Genomic DNA, 25,911 nt, shown 5'->3' on the forward strand with positions numbered 1-25,911 from the left:
ACATCAGAATCAACATTTTAAAATTGTTGGATCTGTATGGAGAAAATCGTAAAATCACATTAAAAGACATTAAAAACCTAAATAAATGAAATACATACCATGTTCTCAGGAACGCTCAAAATCTTAAAGATTTCAATTCTCCCTCATATTGATTCAATAATTCCAATTAATTCCCAAAGAGTTTTTCACATCATGTGATAGGTTGATTCTTAAAACAAGAACAAAGGTCCAAGAACATCTGAGACTCAAGATCTCCTGCCCCCAATAGCAAGATTTCTGGTAAAGCTAAAGGATTCATTATGACAGCGTGATCTAACACAGAGACAGTGAAGGAGACAAGTGGCACAGAAAGGGGTCAGAAACAAAACCATGCTGGTAAACAGAGGGCCAATTCCATGCATGGTATGAGACAGCTGCAGCCACAGGGAGGAAAAAAATGAATGTGGATCACTGCCTCACTTGTACACAAAAATCAATACCAGATGAATTATGAATTTAAATGTGAAAGACATCATTTTAAAACTTCTAAAAAGAAACACAGGAGAATGTCTTTATAATTCCAAAGCAAGGTAAAGTCTCCAATTAGATTACATGAAAATTAAGAACTTCTGTTCACCAAAACACACCATAAGGAGTAAAAAGACAAGCCATGAACTGGAAGAAGATATTTACAGTGCATACAATCAATAAAAGATCAGTGTTACCAGTTTATTAGTTTTAAAAGACAACCCAAGAGAAAAATGGGTAAAAGATGACCAGATATTTCACAAAAGAGAAAGAGTTCATAAACATATGAAAAGATGCTCAAACTCATTAACAAAGAAATGCAAATTAAAATCACAATGACACATTCTTTCATATCCATTTGGTTGGCAAATATCAAGATATATGAGGATATGTGTTGAAGTAGATATGACTCAGCTATAACTCTTATACACTGCTTATCAAAGTATATAAATTGACAAAACTGCTGGCCAAAATACAAGGTGGTACAATCACTTCAGAAAACCATTTGGTAAAGTTGAACATTCATACTCCATAACCCAGGGATTTGACTTCTAGCAAATAGCTTACCATCGTAGTATTCCAACTTTCTTTACTCACAAACCACTAAAAATGTTTTAAATCATTTTCACACTAAGATGACATCTAAAAGTGTTCAGCCCAAGTTTAAATAATTGCAAATGATGAATTTCTTGGGATATTTAAAAAAACTGACGTATCATTGGCCTAAACTGTTATAGCATAGAATTGATCAAAAATTACTATATACACCGATAATTAGACATAAAATGTGAAACGTATTGCAAATGTCACTCTTGAGATGGGAAGCACCTGGATTAGAAAAAGCTTTCTCTAACACTATATGTATATATATATATATGACTTACATATATATATGATTTGTTTATATATCAGACCTGCAATATATTTAATTATATATGTAATATACAATATGTTTACTTATATACTGAATATAGGATTTTGAATTACCTCTTTGTTTTCCATGGAGTTTTTCTGCTTGGGACAATGCCTTAGAAATACTCCATATGGACAAGTGGTATGCCTTCCTTATCTTAAGGTAGAAGTGCTACTAGGAAAGGGAAGGTGGAAAGTAGAACGGGAGGCCTCTAACACAGGCCTCGGGCATTATCAATTTTAAGAAAGAGTACACAGTAGAAATTGATTCAATAATATTACTCTCCCCCAAGTACTCCCTAGAAATATCATTATCCCGTTGGGGGTCATATATCAGGATGCAAATTAAGAGAAATTCTTATAACTGTGTACCAGAAGATAGGTACAAGAATCTTCATAATAGCAAAACCTAGAAATAGCCAAACGGTCAAGAAGAATGTATACACTGTGTTATATTCACCTGTGGAATATTACACAGCAGTGAAAATTAATGACTTGTATCTCTACTCAATATCAGTGACTCTTAGAAACATTGAGCTTATGAAATAATCAAGTCTTAGAAAACTGTATCCAGAATTCCTTTTTTTAAAATCTCAAACAACAGAAACCATAAAATACATTGTTGAGGGATATACACATATCTGACAAAATCATTTTTAAAAAGCAAGGAATGACAGACAATTCAGGATAGTCACTCTGGAGGTGAGCACATATAATACTGGTCATTTTGATTCTTGGATTGAGTGGTGTATTGATTGGTGTTCATTTTACTGTTTTGCTTCACAACCTGCATATACGTCACATATAATTTTTTCATTTTTGTTACATGTGGTTTGACTGTACCAAATATTACATTAAAGAAGGAAAAAGGATTTTTCAAAACCATTCATCATATTTTAAAATTACATCACCTCAACTGCCACTAGAGAGGTACATAAAACATACTATGGAAATTACTATCTTTACATCAACCATAGGTGCAAAACAAATTTTTACTGGATTTAATCTTATGAAGACCACTTGAGATAAAGACTGAGCCAGTTAGCTGTGAGAGATGAACCCATCTGACACATAGCTAGAGCAAAAGCCAAGGTGGCTACAAGCAAATTTAGCCATAAGCTAAAGTTATAAAGAAGCTGGTCAGTAAAGCAGAGACAAAAAAAGTAAAAGTCTAGTAACATAAAATATTAGCAAGGATGTGAGGAAATGGGTGTCCTCACTCAATACCAGTGAGAGTGAAAATTAGTACAATCATTCTGAGAGCTTCTGTGATATTTAGTTAAGTTGAAGATGCACATATTCTACTATCCAGCAATTCTACTACGAGGTGTTATCTCCTAGATACACCTTTCAAATGTGTGCGCAAGCAGACAAGTACAAAGGTGTTTCCTGCAGGATTGTTTTTAGAGTCGAAAACCAGAAACAACTTCAAAGTCCATCAATTGGGAAATGGATAAAGTATGGTATATTCATACAATTGAATTCTATACCAGCAATTAAAATGAATGAACCAGAGATCACACAATTAACCAATTCATTTGTATATAAATCCCCAAATTTGATGCTGATCCAAAAAAGCAAGTTGCAAAAAGACTTAATATCATTTAATACCATTCAGATTTAAAACACATACCACTGCATATTGTTTATGGATTCACTGTGAACCAACTCTAGAATACGCAAGGGAATGATACGCACAAATCTGAAGACGGTGGCTACCTCTAGAGAAGGAGGGGCGGGTACTCGGAGCGCCTCCAGTATCTGCAATTTTATCTCTTAAAATAAAAAAGGATCTGAAGCAAATTTGGCAAAATAATTACATTTGCAAATCTGAGTCGTGGGTTGGTTAGATTCCCCCCTTTGTATCGTATATGAGAAATATTCCAGAAATTAAAAAGAAAAAAAAAAGGGAAATTAGGCAAAGGTAAGAAAATTGATCAAATGAACAGAAAGAAATAATAGCAAAACACAGCCTTCGAGCGCAGAGCACGAGCCTTTGAGCAAGAAGCAGCGTAGGAGGTGGATCTTTAATCGATCCGAGAGGTTTCTTTCCCTGTGTATCCTTGTAACAAACCCCATTTCCCTTAGGATAAAATGCCCATTTCTTGCAATAATAATAATAATAATAATAATAAATGTCCTAACTAGAGCTGTGACTATGAGAAAACTGCTGCCAAGGGAGGAGTAAAAATCTGCACGTCTACTGAGTGCCCTCGCCAGGATGTTGGGCAGAATCGAGAGAGGGAATTTATGCGAACGCCATCAGACGCTAGACGAACCCGTTATGTATTATACCAAGGACGCCCAGGCACAGCGACAATGCATTTGCCCAACGGGCGTGTGCGTGTGTGTATTTTGCAAAAGGAGTCTTTGCAGCTGAAGGGCTCTGGGCATCTACGGCGCTTCTGGAAAAAGCACTCTGCACCGTCACCAGCCAAAATTCACCTACGCTTCGGCTCCATTTCTGGCCCTGGACTCCCCCCGCCCCCCAAATTCCGTCCCCAGAAAAAGCTGGCTGCACAAGCCACACTCGATGTCGTCAACACTCCCGCCGCCGTCGGCCCCTTCCCACCCTCGTCGGGGGCGGACGGACGGAGGGAGGGAAGGAGGGAGGATGCTCCCAGGAGGAGGGAGGGGGGAGCGCTGGGTTGGTTTTCTCACCCACCCCCACCCCCACCTCCCACCTCCAGGTCCCCTCCCTGGGAGGGAAGCCGCCCCCGGGCCTCGACTGCGGTTGTCATCAACACGGGGGGCGCAGGCGGGAGGCACACGAGCGTTCAGGAACGCGCACGAGGGAACGGAGACCCCGGTTCAGGGCCCAGGCACGGGGGTGGGGGATGCTCTAGGACGGGGTCAGGACTGCAGAAGGCGCAGTCCCCGGAAGAGGGAGGGGGGAGGGGGGAGGGGGCGGGGCGGGGACACGCAGAAGGCGCCCCCCCACGAGCTCGAGGCGCCCCCGCCGCGACCCAGAACGGGCGCGACACAAAAGAAGCCACACGCAGGCGCGTGCCCGCAGCCCGGCCCCGACCCCGGCCCCCGTGGCCTGCAGGGGGGTCGCCCTCCCGACGAGTGCGCGGGCGGCGGGGCAGGGGGACGCGCGCACAAAGGGGCCACTCCCACCCTCACCCCGAGCTCGCCGGAGGGGACCGTGAGACAAAGGGGACACACCCCCTGGGTCCGACAGGAGCGGCCACACCCCCAGCGCCCCCGCACCCCGACCCACGCACACACCGCGGGCACCACAGCGAGCGACACCCACACTCACCACACACCCACGGAGGGGGTGTGCAGGGCCCCTCTCCCCGGGCATCTCGGCTGCAGCGCGACAAGGTGACACATCCGGGAGCCCCGCCGCGCGCCAGATGTGCACTCACCGGGGCCCGCCGCCCGCGAGCCTCGGACGCGGGCCGCCGCCGACGCCGCCGCCTCGGGCCCTCCACGTCAGCCGGCGGGCGGGCGGGAGCGGGCGGCGGCGCGGGCGGCAGGCGCGTCACGTGGGCAGCGCGCAGGCGCAGGCGCAGGCGCGCCGCCCCGCCCCCTCCGCGGCCGCGAGCCCAGCGCTCCGGCGGACGAGGGTCGCGCTGCGCCTGCGCCTGCGCCCGCGCCAGGGTCGGAGGAGGGGGCGCCGCGGCCGCCCGGCCTTTCCTTCGGCTTTCGCCTCTCGCCCCCGCGGAGGCTCCTCGGAAGGCGCCTGCGCAGGGGACTGGGCGCGGAGGCGGCCGAGCTGTCGGGAGGGGCTTGCGTGGGCGCTTCCAACACCTCAGGTCCAGGGCCTGCCCCCCCCACATCTCTACCCTAGAATGAGAAACGGAAGCTCCCCCGGGGTGGGGGGGGCAGGACCGGTCCCGGCCCTGCTGCGCCCTCTCGGCAGGGAGGCGAAGCCTGCGGGGCGGGAGCGGCGCGCGGCCCTCCCCTCCTCTCCCCTCCCCGACCTTCCCCTCCCCTCCTCTTCTCTCCTCCGCTCTCCCGTCCCCTCGTCTCCCCTCCCCTCCCCTCCCGTCACCTCCTCTGGTCTCCTGTCCACTCCCCTCCTCTCCCCTCTCCTCCCCTCCTCTCCCCTCCCCTCCTCTGCTCTCCTGTCCACTCCCCTCCTCTCCTCTCTCCTCCCTCCCCTCCTCTCCTGTCCGTCTTCTGCTCTCCCCGTCCCCTCCCCTCCTCTCCTTTCCCCTCTCCTCCCCTCCTCTCCCCTCCTCTCCCCTCTCCTCTCCTCCTCTCCCCTCCTTCTCCCCCTCCTCTCCGTCCCCTCCTCTCTCCTGCCCCCTCCTCTCCTCTCTCCGTCCTCTCTGCTCTCCTGCCCCCCTCCTCTCCCCCTCCTCTCCCGTCCCCTCCTCTGCTCCTCCTGTCCCCTCCTCTCCCCTCCTCTCCTGTTACGTCTTCTGCTCTCCCGTCCCCTTCCCTCCTCTCCTTTCCCCTCCTCTCCCCTCTCCTCTCCTCCTCTCCCCCTCTCCCCTCCCTTCTTCTCCCCTCCTCTCCCATCCCCTCCTCTGCTCTCCTGCCCCCCTCCTCTCCCCTCCTCTCCCGTCCCCTCCTCTGCTCTCCTGCCCCCCTCCTCTCCCCTCCTCTCCCGTCCCCTCCTCTGCTCTCCTGCCCCCCTCCTCTCCCCTCCTCTCCCGTCCCCTCCTCTGCTCTCCTCCCCCCTCCTCTCCCCTCCTCTCCCGTCCCCTCCTCTGCTCTCTGTCCCCTCCTCTCCCCTCCTCTCCTGTTCCGTCTTCTGCTCTCCCGTCCCATCCCCTCCTCTCCTTTCCCCTCCTCTCCCCTCTCTCCTCTCCTCCTCTCCCCTCCCTTCTCCCCTCCTCTCCCCTCCTCTCCCGTCCCCTCCTCTGCTCTCCTGCCCCCCTCCTCTCCCCTCCTCTCCCGTCCCCTCCTCTGCTCTCCTGTCCCCCTCCCGCCCCCTCCCCCCCCCTCCTCTCCTGTTCCCCCTTCTCCCCTCCCCTCCCCTCCCCTCCTCTCCCCTCCCTTTCTCTCTCCTCTCCTTTTCCCTCCCCTCCCCTCCCCTGCCCTCTGCGCAGGGAGCGCGCGCCCGCCCACTGTGGGGGGGGGGGCGTGCGCGTGCAGGGCCAGTGGGTGCTGGAGGTGTGCGTGCAGGGGCCCGCGTAGCCTGCTTTAGGCTGGGGGTGGGGGCGGGAAGCTGCGGAGGCCGTGCCCCTACCAAAGCGATGAGGCTGCAACAGACCAGTGTGAGGAGGGGGGAGTAAATCATTGATGATGATTGTGTTTCCTTCCCACAGATTGTCTAAAGCCACAGGGAAAATGGTGGAAAATTCACCGTCGCCATTGCCAGAAAGAGCGATTTATGGCTTTGTTCTTTTCTTAAGCTCCCAATTTGGCTTCAGTAAGTACTTCCCTGATGGATGGCCAGTGCCTTTTTGTTCTTGTGTTCAACGGCAAGGATATTACTGCATTTGTTCTTAGAATGTGCACATAATGATCTGTGATTCTTTTCTACCCCTCTGTCTCTTTTTTAAGAAAACCTGAAGGGAATTTGCAGTTGGTGTTTGATATGTCCGACAGAAGCGTAAATAATCTCAATAAATATTTATACAGCACCAGACAGGATCGCAAAGTAGGTAATACCCGGTCCCTGTGGTCATAGTCTTCTGGACAAGACAAGACCAGTAAATCTACAATTAACAGTGTGAAAAGAGCCATGGGAACCCAGTAGAGAGACCTGAAATCCAACTGGGAAATCAGGGTGAGGTTTCTCCCCAGCAATAAGAAGAAAGGTGTGGGAAGGTTTTGAATGACAGGTTTAGAGTGAGTAAGTTGGTGCAGGTGCAGCCTCTGGGAGCCAAGTGAAGAGAATTAGGCTGGAGAAGCTATGTGCGCTTTACTTTGCTAGATCTGGCTTAGTTCTTGGAAGATCCTATTTTCCAATAAGGAAAACTGATGCTTACTGAGACAGTAATGTGCCCAGGTTCGCACAGCAGGCCCCAGGTCTCTCCTCTAAAGGATGTAGGAATTCTAAGGAAAACAGGAGAAAGATTGAGTGTCCCCATCCAACTTTTTGGAATTTTGTGGAATACAAGGGAGGTGAGGGAGTGTAGTATTTCTGAACTCTGACTGCATCAGTACAGCCAGCCATGCTGTTGGCAAGGGTAGTGTATGGACTAAAGAAGTTGTGACTTGAGTTCAAATCCTGACTCCTCCAGGGACTAGCTGTGTCACCCGGGACCATTTGTCTAAGCTCTTCAACCTTCAGATTCTTCATCTTAAAAGGGTGGTGATAAAATTCTGTAGGTTGCCTTTTAGTTTCATTGATTGTTTCCTTCCATATAGAAGTAGAAGCTTTTCATCTTGGTGACATCCCAATAGCTTATTTTGGCTTTTGTTTCCCTTGCCTCCAGAGACATACCTAGTAAGAAGTTGTTATGGCCCACAACCAAAAATTAATGCTACAAATTCTTGAGTGCTTACTACTTGCCACTGTTATAGGCAAAGGAGGAGCAAAATATTCAAAAATTTCCTGCTCTCAGAGGGTTTTCATTCTAGTAGGGGGAGATAGCCAATGAACAAATTAAATAAGTAATACAAATAGGATGTCAGATGATAACATGTACCATGGGGAAAAATTAAGAAAGGAGGATAAGAAATGGGAGGAGGTTGCTGTTTTAAATACAGCAGTCTGGAAATGCTTCACTAAGAGATAAGATTTCAGCACAGACATGAAAAGTGGGAGTTAGCCATGGGGCAATCTGGGAAAAGAGTCACCCAGAGAATAGCCAGTACAGAAGCCTTTAGAAGAGCATGCCTGTGGGTTCACGGAACAGGTGCAGGTCAGTGAGGTTGAAGCCTGAGAAAGTGAGGCAAAAGTAATAGGATAGAGAAGTCAGAGGCCATACCTGGCAATTATGATAAAACTAGGTAGTGGGGGATCCCTGGGTGGTGCAGCGGTTTGGGGCCTGCCTTTGGCCCAGGGCGCGATCCTGGAGACCCGGGATCGAATTCCACGTCGGGCTCCCGGTGCATGGAGCCTGCTTCTCCCTCTGCCTGTGTCTCTGTCTCTCTCTCTCTCTCTCTCTGTGACTATCATCAAAAAAAAAAAAAAAAAAAAAAAAAAACTAGGTAGTGGGTGCAGGAGGATTACACAATTCTCTGTACATTTGAATATTTACTGAATTAAAAACAAGGCAATTTTCTCAGGCTGCTCAGGCCACTATAACAAAATGTCATAGACTGGGAGGCTTAAACAGTAGACATTTATTTTTCAAGGTTCTGGAAGCTGGGAAGTACAAGATCAGGGTACCAGCAGGTTGGGTTCTTGGTGAAGGCCCTTTTCCTGGCTTGCAGACAGCCACCTTCTTGCTGTGTCCTTACAGAGTAGAGGGAGAGTGAACAGAAGCCCTGGTCTCTTATTTTCCTTTAACGGCACTAATCCCATTATGGGACCCCACCCTCATGATTTTGGGAGGTAGTTAGGTTTAGGGATTCGAGCTTCAATGTATGAATTTGGGGAACATGCACACATCCAGTCCGTAACAGTAATTACGGATTTTGATGATAACATTGAAGGAAATAAAGGGAAATGATAGGGAGTAAAGAGAGTGTGGTGGGTGGGACACAATTGGAATAGCAAGTGAGAGGAAACACCTCATTTAAGAAGGTGATAGTTGACTAAGACATGATGGAAGAGAAGGAGCCATCCATTAAAAGAGTGAAAGGAAGAACATTCCAGGCAGACAGTCTCAATGGCCTTGAGACATTGTCTGGAGCTGGTGCATGGGGCACCAGGACTGGACATTGGAGAGGTGGGCAGGACATTTAAGTTCTTGTAAGCCCTGGCAAGGAGTTTGGATTTTATTCTAAAGGTATCTAATTTATTTTAAGAGTTTGAGCAGACAAGCAGTCTGGTCCGATTTATATTTCTGGAAGATCACTTATTGCTCTGTAGAGGAGTGCTCAGGTACTCTGTGTCCTCAGGCTTGATTTTTTTTTTTTTTTTTTTGAAAGAGAGAACAGAGAATCTTAAGCAGGCTCCTCACCCAGCATGGAGCTGATCCCACCATCCTGAGGTCACAACCTGAGCCAAAATCAAGAGTCAGATGCTTAACCAGCTAAGCCACCCAGGTGCCCCATGGCTTGAAGTTTCGAGACATCCACTCTAAAAACCTAGGAGTTGTTCTTCACTTACACTTTTTCTTCTCCTCCTAACTCATCCACTCCTGCCACATCTGGTGGGGCTTCTTACTGCCTCTGCTCTTCCACAGATACATCCTGCACACAATCATCACAGCTCTCAGGATGCCTGGGTGGCTCAGTGGTTGACCATCTGCTTTTAGCTCAGGTCATTGTCCCCGGTGTCCCAGGATTGAGTCCCATGTCGGGCTCCCTGCATGGGGCCTGCTTCTCCCTCTGCCTGTGTCTCTGCCTCTCTCTCTGTCTCTCATGAATAAATAAATAAAATCTTAAAAAAAAAAATTATTACAGCTCTCTCTCTGGATCATGGCAGGAAACACCATTTTCTCCTATTTACTTCTTCCTCATCAGTAGGCCCCAACTATATACCTTTTTAATCTGGCTGATCCCCTGACTCCTCTGCTTAAAACCCCTGGTTGGGGTATGAATAGTCATTTCTCTTTGTAGTTTGCTATATCTTTAAAGTTTAAAACAGACAAAATATCCAGTTCACTCCATTGCTTACAGCATAAAGTCCAAGTTCCTTGTACAATATATTTCATGATCTGGGACCTGTTCACATTCCCATCTTTATTTCTCAGCACTCAGAGCCTTACACTTTATGCCGCATTCACTCTAAATGGCTTAAAGTTTCCCCAAGATGCATCATACTCCTCCCCACTTGCATGGTTTTACTAATGCTCTTGCTATGCCTGAAAGTATAGTATGAACACACTGCTTAGGTTCACATTCCAGCGCAGTAACTTTTAGCTGGGAGATCTGAAGCAAGTTACTGAAATTCCCTGTGCCTTGATTTTTTTCATTAATGGATTAGGGATAATAATACCGTGCACCCTAGAGAGTTTGGAAAGGGTCAAATGAGCTAATGCATGGGAAGTTCTTACCATCACATTTGACTCATTTCTGTCCTACACACTAGTTTGTGAGAATCGGGACTCTCTTATTTCTATATAGCCTTGACTTTTACATAGTGCCTGGCATAGAGTAGATGTTGAATAAATGTTCATTCAGTCAATTAAGTAAAGTCAGTCACTTCCATTTATGATTTTATGTTATGCTTCCCTACTCTTTGTATTTCATTCATCTTAAAAGCTATCACAAGCTGCAACCCTGTCCCATGACACCTTTTCTCTCTACTATCTAGTCACACCAATTCCCTCACCAGATCCCTTGTGTTCTCTCTGTGGATCATGGCAGGGATCACCGTTTTCTTGTATTTCCTTCCTTCCTTATCTTCAGGCCCCAGATGTATACATTTTTAACCTGGCTAATCCCCTACTGATTATTTAGGCCCTGGTTTAGTCATTTCCTCCAGGAAACCATTAACATCACCTCTATCAGCACTAGTGTGGGGGCTAGGTCGTTTTTTTTTTTTTTTTTTTAGATTTTATTTATTTATTTATCCATGAGAGACACACACAGAGAGAGGCAGAGACACTGGCAGAGGGAGAAGCAGGCTCCATGCAGGGAGCCCGACGTGGGACTCTATCCCGGGTCTCCAGGATCCCACCCTGGGCTGAAGGCGGCACTAAACCGCTGAGCTACCCAAGCTGCTCGGCTAAGGTCCTTCTTATGTGCTCTTATATCACCGTTTATTACGCATTAGCACTTACCACAATGTGGTAAAAAATACCAATTTACTCTTCTCTATTCCCTCCCCTAGATTTTAAGCTCAGGAAGGGCAGAGCCATGTCTTTTGGGTTCACCGTTGTCTCTAATGCTCCCGATGTAGAATATGACTCCTTCAACATCATTGATATGGATAGTTTGAAATTTGTCTCTGCCCCTTACCTTGGGCAGATGCCGTGACATTTCTGAGATTTCATTTCATCTGTAAAAATGGCAAAAATGGCATACATATCCTAGGATTGTTTTAAGAATTGAATTAAATAATGCGTGTGAGATGCTTTAAAGTGTGCTTAGCCCACAGTGAGCGCTTGGGGGTTAGCTGTTGTTTTTACGTATTTACACCAATAAAAGGTGTCACAAAGACTGGGCTTGAGGGAAATAAGATTATATTCTGTAAGATGAGGTGGAATCATGAGGTGGATTGGAACAACGGTAGGTAAATTCACCTTGGAGCAACCAGTGTCTATAGTCATTTCAATCCTGTGGGGATAAAGTGTTGAATGGCTGATATATATATATATAGCCAATTGCTAGGTGCTACAAGTAACACAACAATTGCTATGATGTGATTTCTGCCCTTAAATTGCTTAACATACAATGTGAGAGTTAAGACATGTTTTAAAAGAAAGACTAATGGGGGCCACCTGGTGGCTCAGCGGTTGAGCGTCTGCCTTTGGCTCAGGGCATGATCCTGGAGTCCTGGGATTGAATCCCACATCGGGCTCCCTACATGGAGCCTGCTTCTCCCTCTGCCTGTGTCTCTGCCTCTCTCTCTCTTTCTCTCTCTCTCTCTCTCTCTCTGTCTCTCATGAATAAATAAATAAAATCTTTAAAAAAGAAAGAAAAGACTAATGAGAAACGGAGTTGTTTAATGGGCGCAGAGTTTTGGATTTGCAAGATGGTGACGTTTTAGGCGTCCGTTTCACAGCAAGGCAAAACATACCACTTTATCACAGATATTATAAGAATGATGTAAGTAAGGAGCTAGGAGACTGAAAAGAAAGAAAATTCATTTCTGAGGTTATCAGGAAACCTTCAAAAAGGCTTTTGGTTTTTGTTACAGATTCATTTATTTTAGAGAAAGAGCAAGAGAGCGTGTGTGAGTGAGAGGGCCAGAGGGAGAGGAGGAGAGAGAATCATGAGTAGACTCTGGTGAGCGCAGAACCTGATGGGGGCTCCATCCCACAACCCTGAGATCATGACCTGAACCAAAATCAAGAATTAGATGCTTAACTGACTGGGCCACCAGGCACCCCAGGAGCTTATTGTTTTATCTGAACCTTGATAAATTAGATGCATGCCTTACTGACTTCTCTTTATTCTTGTGTTTGTTCCTTTCTGCAGTACTATATCTCGTGTGGGCTTTTATTCCTGAATCTTGGCTAAACTCCTTAGGCTTAACCTATTGGCCTCAAAAGTAAGTTTAATGTTTTTCTTAAATAAATATATATTAATCCTGTTTTTAAGGATCATAATTTTTCCTTATGACTACCCTAATTTTAAATATTTATTCTTTTAAGATCCACAAATAGCCGTATAGAAGTGTAAAGCTTTCAAAGGTCATTATCTATACACCTCTAATTCAAGATAGTGAGGTGAACACACATCATTTTCTCCATTTCCTCCCAACATCTTGCTAAGATAACACTATAGAGGAAAAATATTTAAGATATAAACCTACAGGAACACATAATGGGATAGCAGATAAGTATCAAAAGAATTCAAGGAAATGGATTGCAGACAGGTGAGAGGTAACTGACTGAGTTCCCACTTTTTCCATAGTGCTGTGGTAGAGAATGATATAGGACTGCAGCTTTTCATTACAGACCTTGTAGAACAATTTTACTATTTTATATACATGTATTACTTTAAAAAATCAAATTTAAAAAGCATTTTAACTTGGTGATGGATTCTTGAGAATGATGACCTTTTTAGACAGTTACCTACTTTAATATTCTTTTGCAGATATTGGGCAGTTGCATTGCCCGTCTACCTCCTCATTATTATATTAATTGGTTATGTACTCTTATTTGGAATAAACATGATGAGTACCTCTCCACTCAACTCCATTCATACAATCACAGGTAAATGAATATCAAAGGGAGCTGCTGGGGAGGGGGCCGGGGAGGGAAGAGCAAGGTATTAGCAGTTTTATCAAGAAAAGCAACCAAGAATAGACTGCAGTAGGTAATACACATCACCACAGTAAAAAGAACCCAGGAGAAATAAATACAAAGTTATACCAGAGGAAATGTTTATTTGGCAGAAATAAATTCTGATGAATATGCTATTTACAGCAGCAGTCAGCAGGTATATTTTTCCATAAAGACCACAAGTATATATGTTCCTTAGCAACTGTGCCTGAGAAAAATATTTCATCCTAAACAGGCAGTGTTGATCAAAGAATAGCAAATAGGTCCATGCAGACCTTGTGCAGTAGAAGGATACGAGAGTGTGCATGTTCCTCAGGATCTTTGTATACACCTGACCCCAATTATGGTAGATAGAAAAGCCACAGTGTGTTTTTGGAGGGTTTTTTTTTTTAATTCCCCTAAGTCTAAAGATTAAAATAAATTAAATTCCTGACCTTGCTTAGATTCTAGGAAGTGAAGGGGGTTTTTTTGGAAGTGAAATGTTTTCTAAGTTGCTTGGTGTGGTTTTGTTTTTTTCTTTTTTTTTTTTTTTTTTAACTTTTCAACACCTTTTTTTCATTAGCCTATACAATGTATTTTGAAAACCAGTTATAGTATTTTTAGACTTCTTTCTGGTAAGGTAGTGTATTCCCTGCATTCTCGCCTAGAATTACAGCAAATAGACAATTTGTGCAAAGAGGGGACATTGTTAAGTTTGCACAAATGTACCAAATGATTTAATAATGTGGGGGTATTAGGTTAAATATATTTTCTAAGCCTGGGTATAATTCTGTCCCTATGAGAAATGTGCAGATGGGACTTTTTTTTTTTTTTAAGATTTATTTATTTATTTATGATAGAGAGAGGCAGAGACACAGGAGGAGGGAGAAGCAGGCTCCATGCCGGGAGCCCGACGTGGGACTCGATCCTGGGACTCCAGGATCGCGCCCTGGGCCAAAGGCAGGCGCTAAACCGCTGAGCCACCCAGGGGTCCCCACAGATGGGACTTTAATCATCATTGTGTAGTTGAATGAAATATTAATTTCTCAAACTAGTTAGAGATGCAGAAAGTACTTTCCTGATTTTCATTCTAATTGGGACATTTCTTCTAAAGAGAGAATTTAAGTAGCCTTTTAATTATGTTCAACATGGCATTTGTTATTATGCAGATGTTAACCTAGTAAACTGGTGGATCTCCATAAGGCACAGAAAGAATAGAAGAACTTGCTTGGGTAAACAGAACTTTTTGTCCTCTTCTTACAGATAACTATGCTAAAAATCAACAGCAGAAGAAATATCAAGAAGAGGCCATCCCAGCATTAAGGGATATTCCTATTAGTGAAGTAAACCAGATGTTCTTCCTTGCAACCAAAGAACATTATGCCAAAAACTAAATTGTATGTAGACTCACACTACACGCATTTAAGTTTTTGATGTAATGATTTTAACCATAATTATTTTGATTCTTACACACCATATTGAAATCTTAAAAACGGGATCCCTGGGTGGCGCAGCGGTTTAGCACCTGTCTTTGGCCCGGGGCACGATCCTGGAGACCTGGGATCGAATCCCACGACGGGCTCCCAGTGCATGGAGCCTGCTTCTCCCTCTATGTCTCTGCCCCTTCTCTCTCTCTCTCTCTCTCTCTCTCTCTCTCTCTCTGTGACTATCATAAATAAATAAAAATTTTTTAAAAAAGTAAGTTGCTTCTTTTAAACCAAATTTTTAAATATTAGTTATTAAGGAACAGAATAAATAAAATACTGCATTACCATATAGCAGACTTTTTAAAAAATAAATATCAGTAAAAGCAAGAAGTCCCTCCAGAGAAGTGTTCATGTTGCAATTTTTCATTTATTTATTTTTTTTTAAATTTTTTTTTATTTATTTATGATAGTCACAGAGAGAGAGAGAGAGGCGGCAGAGACACAGGCAGAGGGAGAAGCAGGCTCCATGAACCGGGAGCCTGACGTGGGATTCGATCCCGGGTCTCCAGGATCGCGCCCTGGGCCAAAGGCAGGCGCCAAACCGCTGCGCCACCCAGGGATCCCCCATGTTGCAATTTTTAAATGGCAATTATGTCCTTCCTGCTGTTTTTTCTTAAAGGCCTAGAATTCAAACTCTTAGATTTGGGAGAAGGGTACTTTTAATTTGTGTGTTCTTGCCATCAGATTTGCGTCTCAGACAGAAAGAATCATTTGTTGAGTACTTAGCACATACCAGGTATTTTTCTAATTGTAGCAGTGTTAAGATTCTTTCTGAAAGTGCTTACGTGTTTTTTGTTTTGTTTTGTTTTTGTTTTTTAAAGATTTTATTTGTTTATTCATGAAAGACACAGGGAGAGGCAGAGACACAGGCAGAGGGAGAAGCAGGCTCCGTGCAATGAACCCTGTGTGGGACTCGACCTCAGAACCCTGGGATCACCACCTGAGCCAAACATGAATGAATATCACACACATATGTTAGGGAAAAAAAATAGTCATAAAAGAATATATACTGTATGATTCCATTTATATGAAACTCGAAAGCAGGAAAAACTAACCTTTGGTGATAAATACACAATAGCAGTATTTGCCAGGAAAGGCATGAGGGAACCTGCTGAGAGGTTAGTCTTGATCTGGGTTGTAGTTACTTGCCTATAACAGAAGCATAGCATTAATATCATGTAACTAGTGCTTTTTAACATTGAATTATATTTGGCATACAATATTATATTAATTTCAGGTGATAAGGTACCAGTTTGATATTTTTATGCATTACAAAAATGTTCACCACAATAGGATTAGTTCTCATCCGTCACCATGTGAAGGTATTACAGTATTATTGACTGTGACCAGAGAGCAGCTGTTTCTTTGGAAGAATGAATAGTTAGCAGAGCAGTCCTCCCACCTTTGTGAGACTCTTGCCCAGTTCAGAATCATCCTTTTGTATTCCCCTCAGGCCAGTGATAGGCCTAAGAAGGTTTTGAAAGGGGTCAGAAAAGGCCCTTAATTAACTCCAGTATCCCACCCACCTCAAGCCTCCTATTAACTTTTCATTGTTTCCCAATGACATTGTTTTTATAGCTCACAAGAGATTATGTCCATGTTTCTCAAATTATGGGATTCGATTCTTTCCAGGGCCTTGGTCAGTTTAGTGCAACTATTCTCACTATTTTTAAAAAATCTCAGGACTCCTTTGTACTCACAAAGAGTGTTTCCAAAGAGCTTTCATATATGTGGATATACTTAGAAACTAAAATAGGAATTTTAAAAATACTTGTTTGTAAATAATAAACCCATTACATTTTGGTATATTTAAATAACATTTTATGAAAAATAACTATATTTCCTAAAATTTAGCTAGGCGAGTAGCATTATTTTACATTTTTGCAAATCTCTTTAAATGTCTGCCTTAATGGAAGACAGCTGGGTTCTCCTATCTGCTTCTGTATTCAATCCATTCCAATAGCACATGTCACAAAGCCTCTGGAAAACCACTGCACATTTGTGAGAGAATGAGAGTGGAAAAGAGAAATAGCACCTTAATGGTTTTATGAAATTGGTTTTGGCCTCACAGACCCCCTGAAACAGAGTCTCCAGACTTCGCTTTGAGAACCACTGCTTAGTGGGCCTCAACTAGAGAAAGAGAGTGAGTGAGTGTGTGTGTGTATGTGTGTATGAACTAGCGTAGGATACAGTATTGTACTTGGTACAGATAAATATCTTGATTGAAGACCTGGCCACGTCAGATCCTTTCTAGTCCACCCCTTACTCCAGCTACTGATGCCCTTTGATCAGGTCAGCACAGGTGCCACTCAGCAGTGCACCCTGAAGAGAGGCGGCTCAACACCCAAAGGACCCCATGGAGCTCTCTGTGGCAGGCATCCATCCCCCATCAAAGCAGTTGTGAGCTTCATTTTCGTCAGCTCCCCGAAGGTCTTGGGAGACTGAGCTGCAGTCACCATGGCAACGGTGACCTCAGCAACGCATGCCTGTATTGGCTCTTCAGTTTTGCTCCCTTGCTGCCCACTCCTCCCGAGTGTCACTTCCCAAATAAACTGCCCACACACAAGCTTTTGTCATAGGCTCTGCTTTCATGGGAAACCCAGCTGAGATGTTTTTATTTTGTAAAAAACTGTGCTTCAGTTACAGGGCCAGGATATGTAATGCATTTCCCTGCTGCATATTGTAATTAAGAAAAATGTTTGAAAAAAACACTGTGTTTTACAATAAGCCCAAGTAATAGTATAAAATACCCCCAAAATGTATGCAGTATAAACATTTTCCAGTCTTAAGAAAACCCCCTCCAGTAATTAGATTCTCAATAAGAATTTCATTATGGAAGTCCAAATATGAAACCACCTTAATGATAAGCCAAGAGAATTCAAATCCAAAATTCTTCCCTCCCTAATTTCCCTAATTTCTTGATTTTCCCTGTATGAGCAGGATCTCAGTCAGGAGCCTAGGTTTTCCCCAGAAGCTGATGCCTAGGGTCTCATTTGAATAGGTGTCACTTCTTCAGCAAACTGATCCAACCCCAAACTTCTATGACCCACTTTCTCAGGGAGTCAGTGGGACAACCAATATATAATACCAGCCCCATACCCACAGAACTTAGAAAACCTGAATAAATCCAGGGCTGCCACAGTTGTCCCAAACCCCCAGTACATTGGACAATAGAGATCCCCCTCCTAGCCAGTCGCTACAGTGCAGCCTGGATAGGATGTGGGGAAGGGGAGGCGGAAAAGAAGGGGCTCTTCTTGATTTGTCTTCCCAAGGTGCAGGTCAGGCTGTGGCAGTTGTCAAGATCTTCTCATCTAGCGTAAAACTCCGTTTGGTTAATTGTGATACTACTTTGGAACAGGCAGAAATTTACTTATCCCTAGGGGCACCTGGGTGGCTCAATCGGTTAAGCATCTGATTCTTGATTTCGATTCAGGTCATGATCCCAGGGTCATGAGATGGAGCCTTGCAATAGGCTCCGCTGGGCATGGGTGGGGGCTGCTTAAGATTCTCCATCCGCCTCCCCTGCTCATTCTTTTTTTTTTTTTTAAGAAAGGAGACAGAAGACTTGAGAATAACTGAGTTTTTTTTTTTTTTTAATTTTATTTATTCTTGAGAGAGAGAGAGGCAGAGACACAGGCAGAGGAAGGAGCAGGCTCCATGTAGGGAGCCCGACATGGGACTCGATCCTGGGTCTCCAGGATCACGCCCTGGGCCGAAGGCAGGTGCTAAACCGCTGAGCCCCCCGGGCTGCCCTCCCCTGCTCATTCTTGCTCGCTCAATTGCCCTCTCAAAAGAAATTTACTCATCCCACCTTTTCTAATCGTCTAGACACAACCAAAGTTCATTTTTCAAAAAACAGCACTATTTTTTTTTTTTTTTTTCAAAAAATAGCCACCAAATCAGAATGGAGCCACATAGAGCCAGTGGATATCTCAATGGTCACCTGTGTGGACTTATGACCAACAACCAACTCTTCTCTGCTGGAAATACAATAGAGATCTCAGGAACCAAAGGAGCCACGGAGTTCGAAGTGATGACCTTATTGAAAATCAGTGAAAATTCTTGAGCAGAGGCATTTGTGGGCTGAGATTTTATATCTTTCACATGGGCCAGGAGAAAAACTCTCTCCAATAATACCTGTCTCAGGCTATTTCTGCAAATCCAGTGTTGAAGCTCTGCTTGTATAGGTCACAGTCATAGAAAGCCATATGGCCAGAGCAGGATGACGCCAGCCAGAATCTCAGAGTGATTCAAATGTCACTCTCCAATCCCGCCATGGTTGGCCAGGCTGGCTCACTTGCGTTATAAAGCCTGTTTACGTGGCCCCTGCGTATTACAAATAGCTGTGAGTCAGTCTGCACCAGCTGCTGCGTCGGCTTCAAGAGGCCCCATCCTGCCCTCTGACACTGGTTTCCAGGACCCCCTCTTTTGACTGTTCTCAATGAACCATGGGTGGCATGCGCTGGAGTAACCACAGCCACCCCTCACCACTATCCCATGAAGGACAAGCACCCAACAGGTATTAAAGTGCAGTGTCCACTTTATCATTGATGGGGCCAGATGGTCAAGTGCTGCATAAAAATGAAGCCAAAACCAAACTTTCTTCCTTAAGTCAGATGTGAGGTCTAGACTTGGCCCAGCCATCTGCATGCTCTAGACTTGGCCCCGCCATCTGCATGCACCAGAGAGCATGGAGGGCTGCCACCTGGGTGGTCCTGGCAAATAGCAGACAACCCACTAGTTGCCATTTCTCACCCATCTTCTCACCCATTGGATAAGTCACACCCCCTCCCCGTTGAGTGTTAAGGAGTGTGGGATAGAGTGCAGGAGTGCGTTCCCTAATCCTTCCCCAAGAAGGCAGAATGGTTTTAGTCACTGAGGCAGAAATATGAGGAGAAAGACCATGGTTTCCTACACAGGACATTTAGGTTGTCTCCTGTTTTCCCCTATTATAAACAATCAACTTCTTTGTGGATAAGCTTTGTGAAGTTGTGTCCTTGGGCTAGGTTCCTGATGTTGGATTTGTTACAGGGTCAAAGGGCTTGAACATTTTTAAGATACTTAATATATAATAGACTGATCTCCAAAAAGGTCGATCCCTGCAGTTCACTAACATTAATCTGGTGTGACGGTTAATTATATGCATCAACTTGACTGGGCTAAAAGAAGCCCAGGCAACTGGTAAAACAGTATTTCTGAATGAGTCTGTGAAAGTGTTTCCAGAAGAGATTAGCATTTGAATCAGACTGGGTAAATTAGACCTACCCTCTCCAGTGTGGGTGGGCATCCAATCCTTTGAGGACCCAGAATAGAACTAAAAAGTGGAGGAAGGGTGGATTCTCTCTCTCTCTTCTTGAGCTGGGACATCCATCTTCTCTCCTTGGACCTCAGAACTCCTGGTTCTCAGGCCTTCAGATTTGGACTGAATTATACAACAGGCTTTCCTGGTTCTCCAGCTCATGGATGGCAGATGGTGGCATATGGCAGGCCCCATAATCACATAAGCCAACTCCCATGACAAATCTCTTCTGTATCTATGTGTATGCTGTTGGTTCTGTTTCTCTGGAGAGCCATGACTAACACTGGCCATGAAGTGCTCCTCGCTTCTGGAGTATATGCAATGCCACCATGTTCCACTTTTCCAAATCTTACTAAGTATGTTTTGATTTCTCACTGTCCACTGTTGATAGGAATTTCATAATCATTCATTCAGGGATGAGGGGGAGGGGGCCTTCCTCACTCTTCCTTGGGCTGTGTATGCTTATGCTAGCCAAGAACAAGCATTTCATCTGTCATGTTTGTTATCTCTCTGCCACTGTGCCTTTCCCAGACCCCTTGCCACACCTCCTCCTTGCTCTGATCACAGACTGCCTTGGGCTCGTGCTCGGGGTCCACAGACCACCTGCTGACCACACCTACTCAAGGCCCCCCTCTCCCAGACCTCTGTCCCTCTGTCCCTGTCTCGGGACACCCAGGCATCAGTGCTGGGGTGGGCACCCACCCCAACAGATGGGCTTCTGCATCCCCTAGTGTTCCATCTCTCAGCCTTCTCTGAAGTGGTTCCCCACTTTCAATGAGGTACATGATGACCTGGAATAAAGCTCGCTTTCCCTTGCAGCAGGACACTGTGACCTCAGTTTTTTTTTCTGGGCAGTACATTGGACAGAAGGGGAAGGAAGGACACTTTTGTAAAGCGTCTTTCAAGGAAGAGTCATGCCCTGCTTTGGCCCTCCTTATTTCGCTCGCTGCCTGGGTGTAGATTTAATGAGTGGACATCAAGGTGCCCCTTAGACTGTGAAGTGACCTTAAGAATAGAAGTCACACAGCAGCAGAGCAAAAAGATTGTAAGAGCCCAAATCCTGACATCCTACCGGCCCTGGATGGCTTACCTCTGGACTTGGCCAGAGAAATGTCCTTCCATCTTGCTTCAGCCACCGTATTTTGGGTTGTCCAATCATAGCCAAACCTAAGCCTAACAATACAACACAGTTCTCTGCAGCGTTCAGGCACAAAGCCATCATCTTTGTCCTGCTGATTGCCAGAACGGTCGTGGATGTCTAATTTCAACCTTGAAGTGGCAAAAATCACCTGAGGAGCTGTTAAAATGCAGGTTCCCAGCTCTAGTAAGTCTGGAAGGTCCTGGAATCTGCCCTATTAACAAACCTCCTTGGAGATTCTGCTGGAAATAGGCCATGGACTGCATATTGATAGTGGGCCTTGGAAACCACAAGCCCAGGCAAAGTCTCCGTCATCTGCACAGAAAGTTCCATTTACTGTCCTTCCTCCAGAGACACATGCACATCACCCCCCTGAAAGAAACGTGGACCCTCTGCCAGCTTCTTCCTTGCTGGTGTGGGAAGAAGAGAAAACACTGTTATGTTTCTCTTGGTGAATCTATAGCAGCAAAAAATGAGCAAGCTGCTGCAGTGTGACTCAGTAAGCACCACTCATCCCACTTCTACTAATATGGTAAGTAAAGGAATGGTATGCAGCTTTAATTTGCACATTCAAATATCAGTAAGGTTCAATATTTTATACAAATAGTGAATAAATATACACTAAAATGGCCAACTTCCAAGAAGCACAGTAAAAAGACAAGGGCTTTGGGATCAATGAGTCCTGAGTCCAAATCCCAGCTCTACTACTTACTGCCAGTGTGACTTTGGGCAGGTTACTTGACCTCTCTGACTTTTGGTTTCTTCATCTGTCAACCCAATTTCTAGAATATAGGGAATCATGTTTGGCACACAATAGGCCCTTAAATTATGGCCAACATCATTATATCTCATACTTTTCCTCATGGGGACCACTGCCTGGAATCCATGCTGCCTTTCCACCAGTTCTTGTTATCACTGTGTTAGCTTCCTGGGGCTGCCATAACAGACTGCCTCAAACTTCGCAGCTTAAATCAACAGAAACATCTCTCACTGTTCTGGAGGTCAAGAGTCTGAAAGCGGGTTTACTGGGCCAAAATCAAGGTGTCAGCAGGGCTGAGCTCCCTCCTGAGGCTCAGCAGGAGAATCTGTCCCTTGCCTCGTCCAGACTCTGGTGGCTGCTGGCATTCCTTGGTTTGCAACCATAGTATTCCAGTCTCTGCCTTGGTGGTCACATGGTGTTGCGGACTGAATGTCTGTGTCCCCCACAGATTCATAGGTTGAAATCCTAACCCCTAACCACCAATATGGAGGTGTGGCCTCTGGATGGGGATTAGGTCACATGGGTGGGGCCTTCATAAGTGGGATTAGTGCCTCTACTGAAGAGACCCCAGGGAGCTCCCTCTCTCCTTCTGCCGTGTGAGGACACAGTGAGAAGATGATCATTTATGAACCAGGAAGAGGGTTCTCACCAGACCCAGAATCTGTAAGCCCCTTGATCTTGGACTCCCAGCTTCCAGAACAGTGAGGAATACATGTTTGTTTTTTTAAAGCTGCCCAGCCTGTGGTATTTTGTTATAGCAGCCTGAACAAACGACACATGACGTTCCCTTCTGTGCGTATCAAATCATCCCCTTTTAAGGACACTCGTGATTGCATTTAAGGCCCACCTAGATAATCAAGGATCAGCTCCCCATGTCGAGATCCTTAACTTCTCTCCTCCCAACTGCCACCTGCACCACCATCATGGACATAAGCCATGTGCAAGGTTAGCAAGGTGCTGGGCAGGACTGGTTCTCAGGGATGGAGCACACAGGTGTGCATGGAATTCATAAATGACCCAAACCGCTCCATCATCTGCACCAAGAAAGGCCCAGCGCATGAGGGCGACATGCCCACCCCATCAGCATCAGAGCAAGCAACCTAGAGACTGTGCTGAGCTTGCTACTGGGTCCTGGGTGTCTGGGTTGACTACTGGCCCACAGGGCTTGTCTGCCACTCTTAATAAGGTGTTTATGTTGCCAAATAAAACAATCCTTAACTTTGTCACATTTTCAAAGATGTCACCTTAGAGGGTGATGTTTACAGAGTCCAGGGCCTGGGACCTGATGATGTCTTTGTGGTCATTATTCAGGCTACTCCAATATCAAGTATGGCTTAAAATCCATATCAAGAAACAGAAGAAGTATTCCCTCAAGTCTGAGGATTAAAACTCATGGGCTAAGGATGGCGCAGCATGAAGAAAGCCCTGTGCCCATGATGGCCAGGTCGTGCCACTGAATACCCCAAATCTGGAGGCCGCCAATGCCAGAAGTGGACTGTGTGAGATAACCATCCCTCCTGTGAAACAGTGAGAGGGACTAAAGTGCTTCTACACAGCATTACTCTTCTCTCTCCTCTGCTGTCTCTGTCTACGCCCACCTGCTCCCCTGTCCCACTACCCCACACTTGGCTGGACCACCTCACTCATAAAAGCCCTTTCTGATTTTGCCCTGCTCCTTGGGGAGAGAGCCCGAAAGGTTAAGAGTTTGAGCTTTGGAGGAGAACACCAGCTCTGAGTCCTCACTTCACCTCCTATGTGGTGTGGGAGGCCTTACAAAGGGTGCCCCCAACCCCTGCAGCCCAAAGCTCAGCTTTCTCACGTGCTAGAGGGATACACCTACCTTGAGATCATCCTGAGGGTTGAATCCGGCAAAGTGGACTAAACCCCTAGGATCTAATCCTTAGATCCCAGCCCACAGTTGTCGCTGCTGCTCCCCATCCATACCCCAGAGTGTGTCCATGTCTCTCTGAATGTCCTCTCTGCTACACACATGAAGACACACACATGCGCTGTTTTTACTTTTCATCCTGGGAACTTGTATGATTCATCCTGGGTCCCAGGTTCCTAGCACAGAAGAGCAAAGTATACGGTTGTTGAATGAAAAAGGGGAAGTTCAGAGGCTCCTCTCTGGAATCATCAGAAGCATTACAATTAAGTACTTTTGAAGGTGCAATGAGGGAGATGTAAACTTTTTTCATGTTTTAAGGAGTCAAATCATTTAAGGTCCTAAATACTTAGAATTATCAGTGAGTGTGGAGATCTTGGTAACAACCTTAAGTAACCAGAAAGCCAGCATTATTTGTGTTCTCCTTTCAAACTTCCATGTCTTTTAAGATTTTTTTCCCCTTGAATTTACTAAAGTTTCTGAAACCAGTCTGAAAGCTACTTCAGACCAAATTCTCTGTCCTCATTGAACTAGAAGATTAAATTTAATGTGTGTGAAAGATAGATGAACTGCTGCAGGACGAAAAGGCAATTAGATATAATGGCCTCTGACCACAAAGGCCCACAAATTAAAGAATTGTCAACCCAGGACAGAGATTCTATCAGTGACGAATCTGTCGTTTTACTTGACTACTGATCCAGTACAATTATGGGAAAACTAAGAGAAATGACCTGAGTGTTCAGACAGACTGGGGCCATTTGTTTCTTAAGTGAAATTTCCAGGCACCTAGCTCCACCCTGTGCCTTTCCATCACTGCTGAGTGGCAGTTGGCAGAGAGAGATGACCTTTACTTAACCTTGAGAATAACTCTACCCCTTTCTGGCCAGAATAAGGAATGTATGTCAAGGCCTATTGACAATCCATTTGCTGGAGTTATTGAATGTTTGGTCTAAGTGGATGATATCTTTGCCTTTCTGAACTTCATTTTACAAAATAAATATGTCTCCTAGGCCATCTTGGAAGTTAGGGCCACACACCTTGGAGAGATGCCTAACAAATTTAAGAGGTCACTTTCATCTGTTTTGTTTTGGTTTCGGGGTTTTTGTGGGGGTTTTTTTGTGGTTTTTTTTTTTACTCATTCATTGGAATGAGTATAGAGAAATAACCAACTTTCCTCTGTCTCTTTCTAATGGGAAGACAATCTACTTTCATTCCTTGAAGTATTTAAAAAATGTTTATTGCTGTCAGCAACCCAATAGGTAAGTGGTTCCAAAACAAATGCTAAATGGAGTACTGCTTCTTGACTTAACTCCTTCCTACCCAAAATACCTGTGTAATGATTTGTTCAAAGATCTGAAGTAAACGAAATCAGATCAGATATCCAATCCCTCAAAGAAAATGGGTTCAGGGAAGTCAAATCCCCAAACTTGCCCTCCTTCTCACCTCTCTAACCCATCCTTATCAGAAGCTGCTTGTCACCAATAAGATTAGTGGTAGGTAGTGAATTGGGCTAGATCAGATTTTTCATGTTGGATTAATCATGAAAATGCCACGAACAAAATAACTTCTGTGATTGAAAGGTGCTGAAGAGCCCATTAACTGCACAGTGTTTGGATCAACAAACTATATCAGAAATACTCTTGATTAAAGTCCATAAGATTTGGCTAAGGTAGTTTCATGATTATAGAATTTAAGATCTACATGAGTAATGAATATGGAATGGTATCTAGTGACTGATGCTTTAAATATTTGTGTTGTTTTTTAATCAGTATCACTTATTTTAAAAGTAATATGCACGCATTGTAGAGAATTTTTTTAAACTGTAGAAAAGAAAAAAAATGAAAATCACCATAACCCCTCACTCAAAGATATTCTTTTTTTTTTTTTTTTTTTTTTTTTTAAGATATTCTTAATAGTCTTGTGTAAGCTCTCCTAAGGACGTGTGCATTTAACAACAACAAAAAAAAACACTATAAATATAACTTTGCATGCTTCGTTTTTCAAATAAAATTATATAGGGAGTGGTTAA

General features: G+C 44.7%; 2 protein-coding genes across 7 annotated transcripts in view; one reads left to right on the plus strand and one right to left on the minus strand.

Annotated features, from left to right (window-relative positions):
- TTC3 (tetratricopeptide repeat domain 3) overlaps nt 1-4,848 on the minus strand; it is a 117,890-nt gene extending 113,042 nt beyond the window's left edge. Inside the window, exon 1 of one of the 4 annotated variants that reach the window (XM_041735281.1) lies at nt 4,794-4,848. The gene's annotated coding sequence lies outside the window, so the exon portion shown is untranslated. Of the gene's footprint in view, nt 1-4,678 lie in introns of all 4 variants that reach the window. The other 3 variants (XM_041735279.1, XM_041735284.1, XM_041735280.1) reach the window with 3 other exon arrangements.
- Nucleotides 4,849-4,935: 87 nt separating this feature from the next.
- On the plus strand, nt 4,936-25,911 carry LOC121479577 (phosphatidylinositol glycan anchor biosynthesis class P). Of its 3 annotated transcripts, XR_005984753.1 has the most exons (7): nt 5,051-5,183; nt 6,648-6,751; nt 12,526-12,598; nt 13,147-13,265; nt 14,577-14,710; nt 18,692-21,769; nt 23,309-25,911. XR_005984753.1 is itself a non-coding variant. In XM_041735285.1 (6 exons), exons 2-5 carry the CDS (start codon nt 6,670-6,672, stop codon nt 14,705-14,707), a joined length of 405 nt encoding a protein of 134 aa, XP_041591219.1. In that variant the 5' UTR covers nt 5,051-5,183; nt 6,648-6,669; the 3' UTR covers nt 14,708-14,710; nt 17,093-17,366. The 3 variants fall into 3 exon arrangements, 2 of the variants coding, with proteins under 2 accessions (XP_041591220.1, XP_041591219.1); XM_041735285.1 differs by lacking the exons at nt 18,692-21,769; nt 23,309-25,911 and adding an exon at nt 17,093-17,366; XM_041735286.1 differs by lacking the exons at nt 18,692-21,769; nt 23,309-25,911 and having other exon boundaries at nt 4,936-5,183; nt 14,577-14,916.

This window comes from Vulpes lagopus, chromosome 20 (genome assembly GCF_018345385.1).
Source record: "Vulpes lagopus strain Blue_001 chromosome 20, ASM1834538v1, whole genome shotgun sequence".
In the NCBI taxonomy this organism is placed as follows: Eukaryota; Metazoa; Chordata; class Mammalia; order Carnivora; family Canidae; genus Vulpes; species Vulpes lagopus.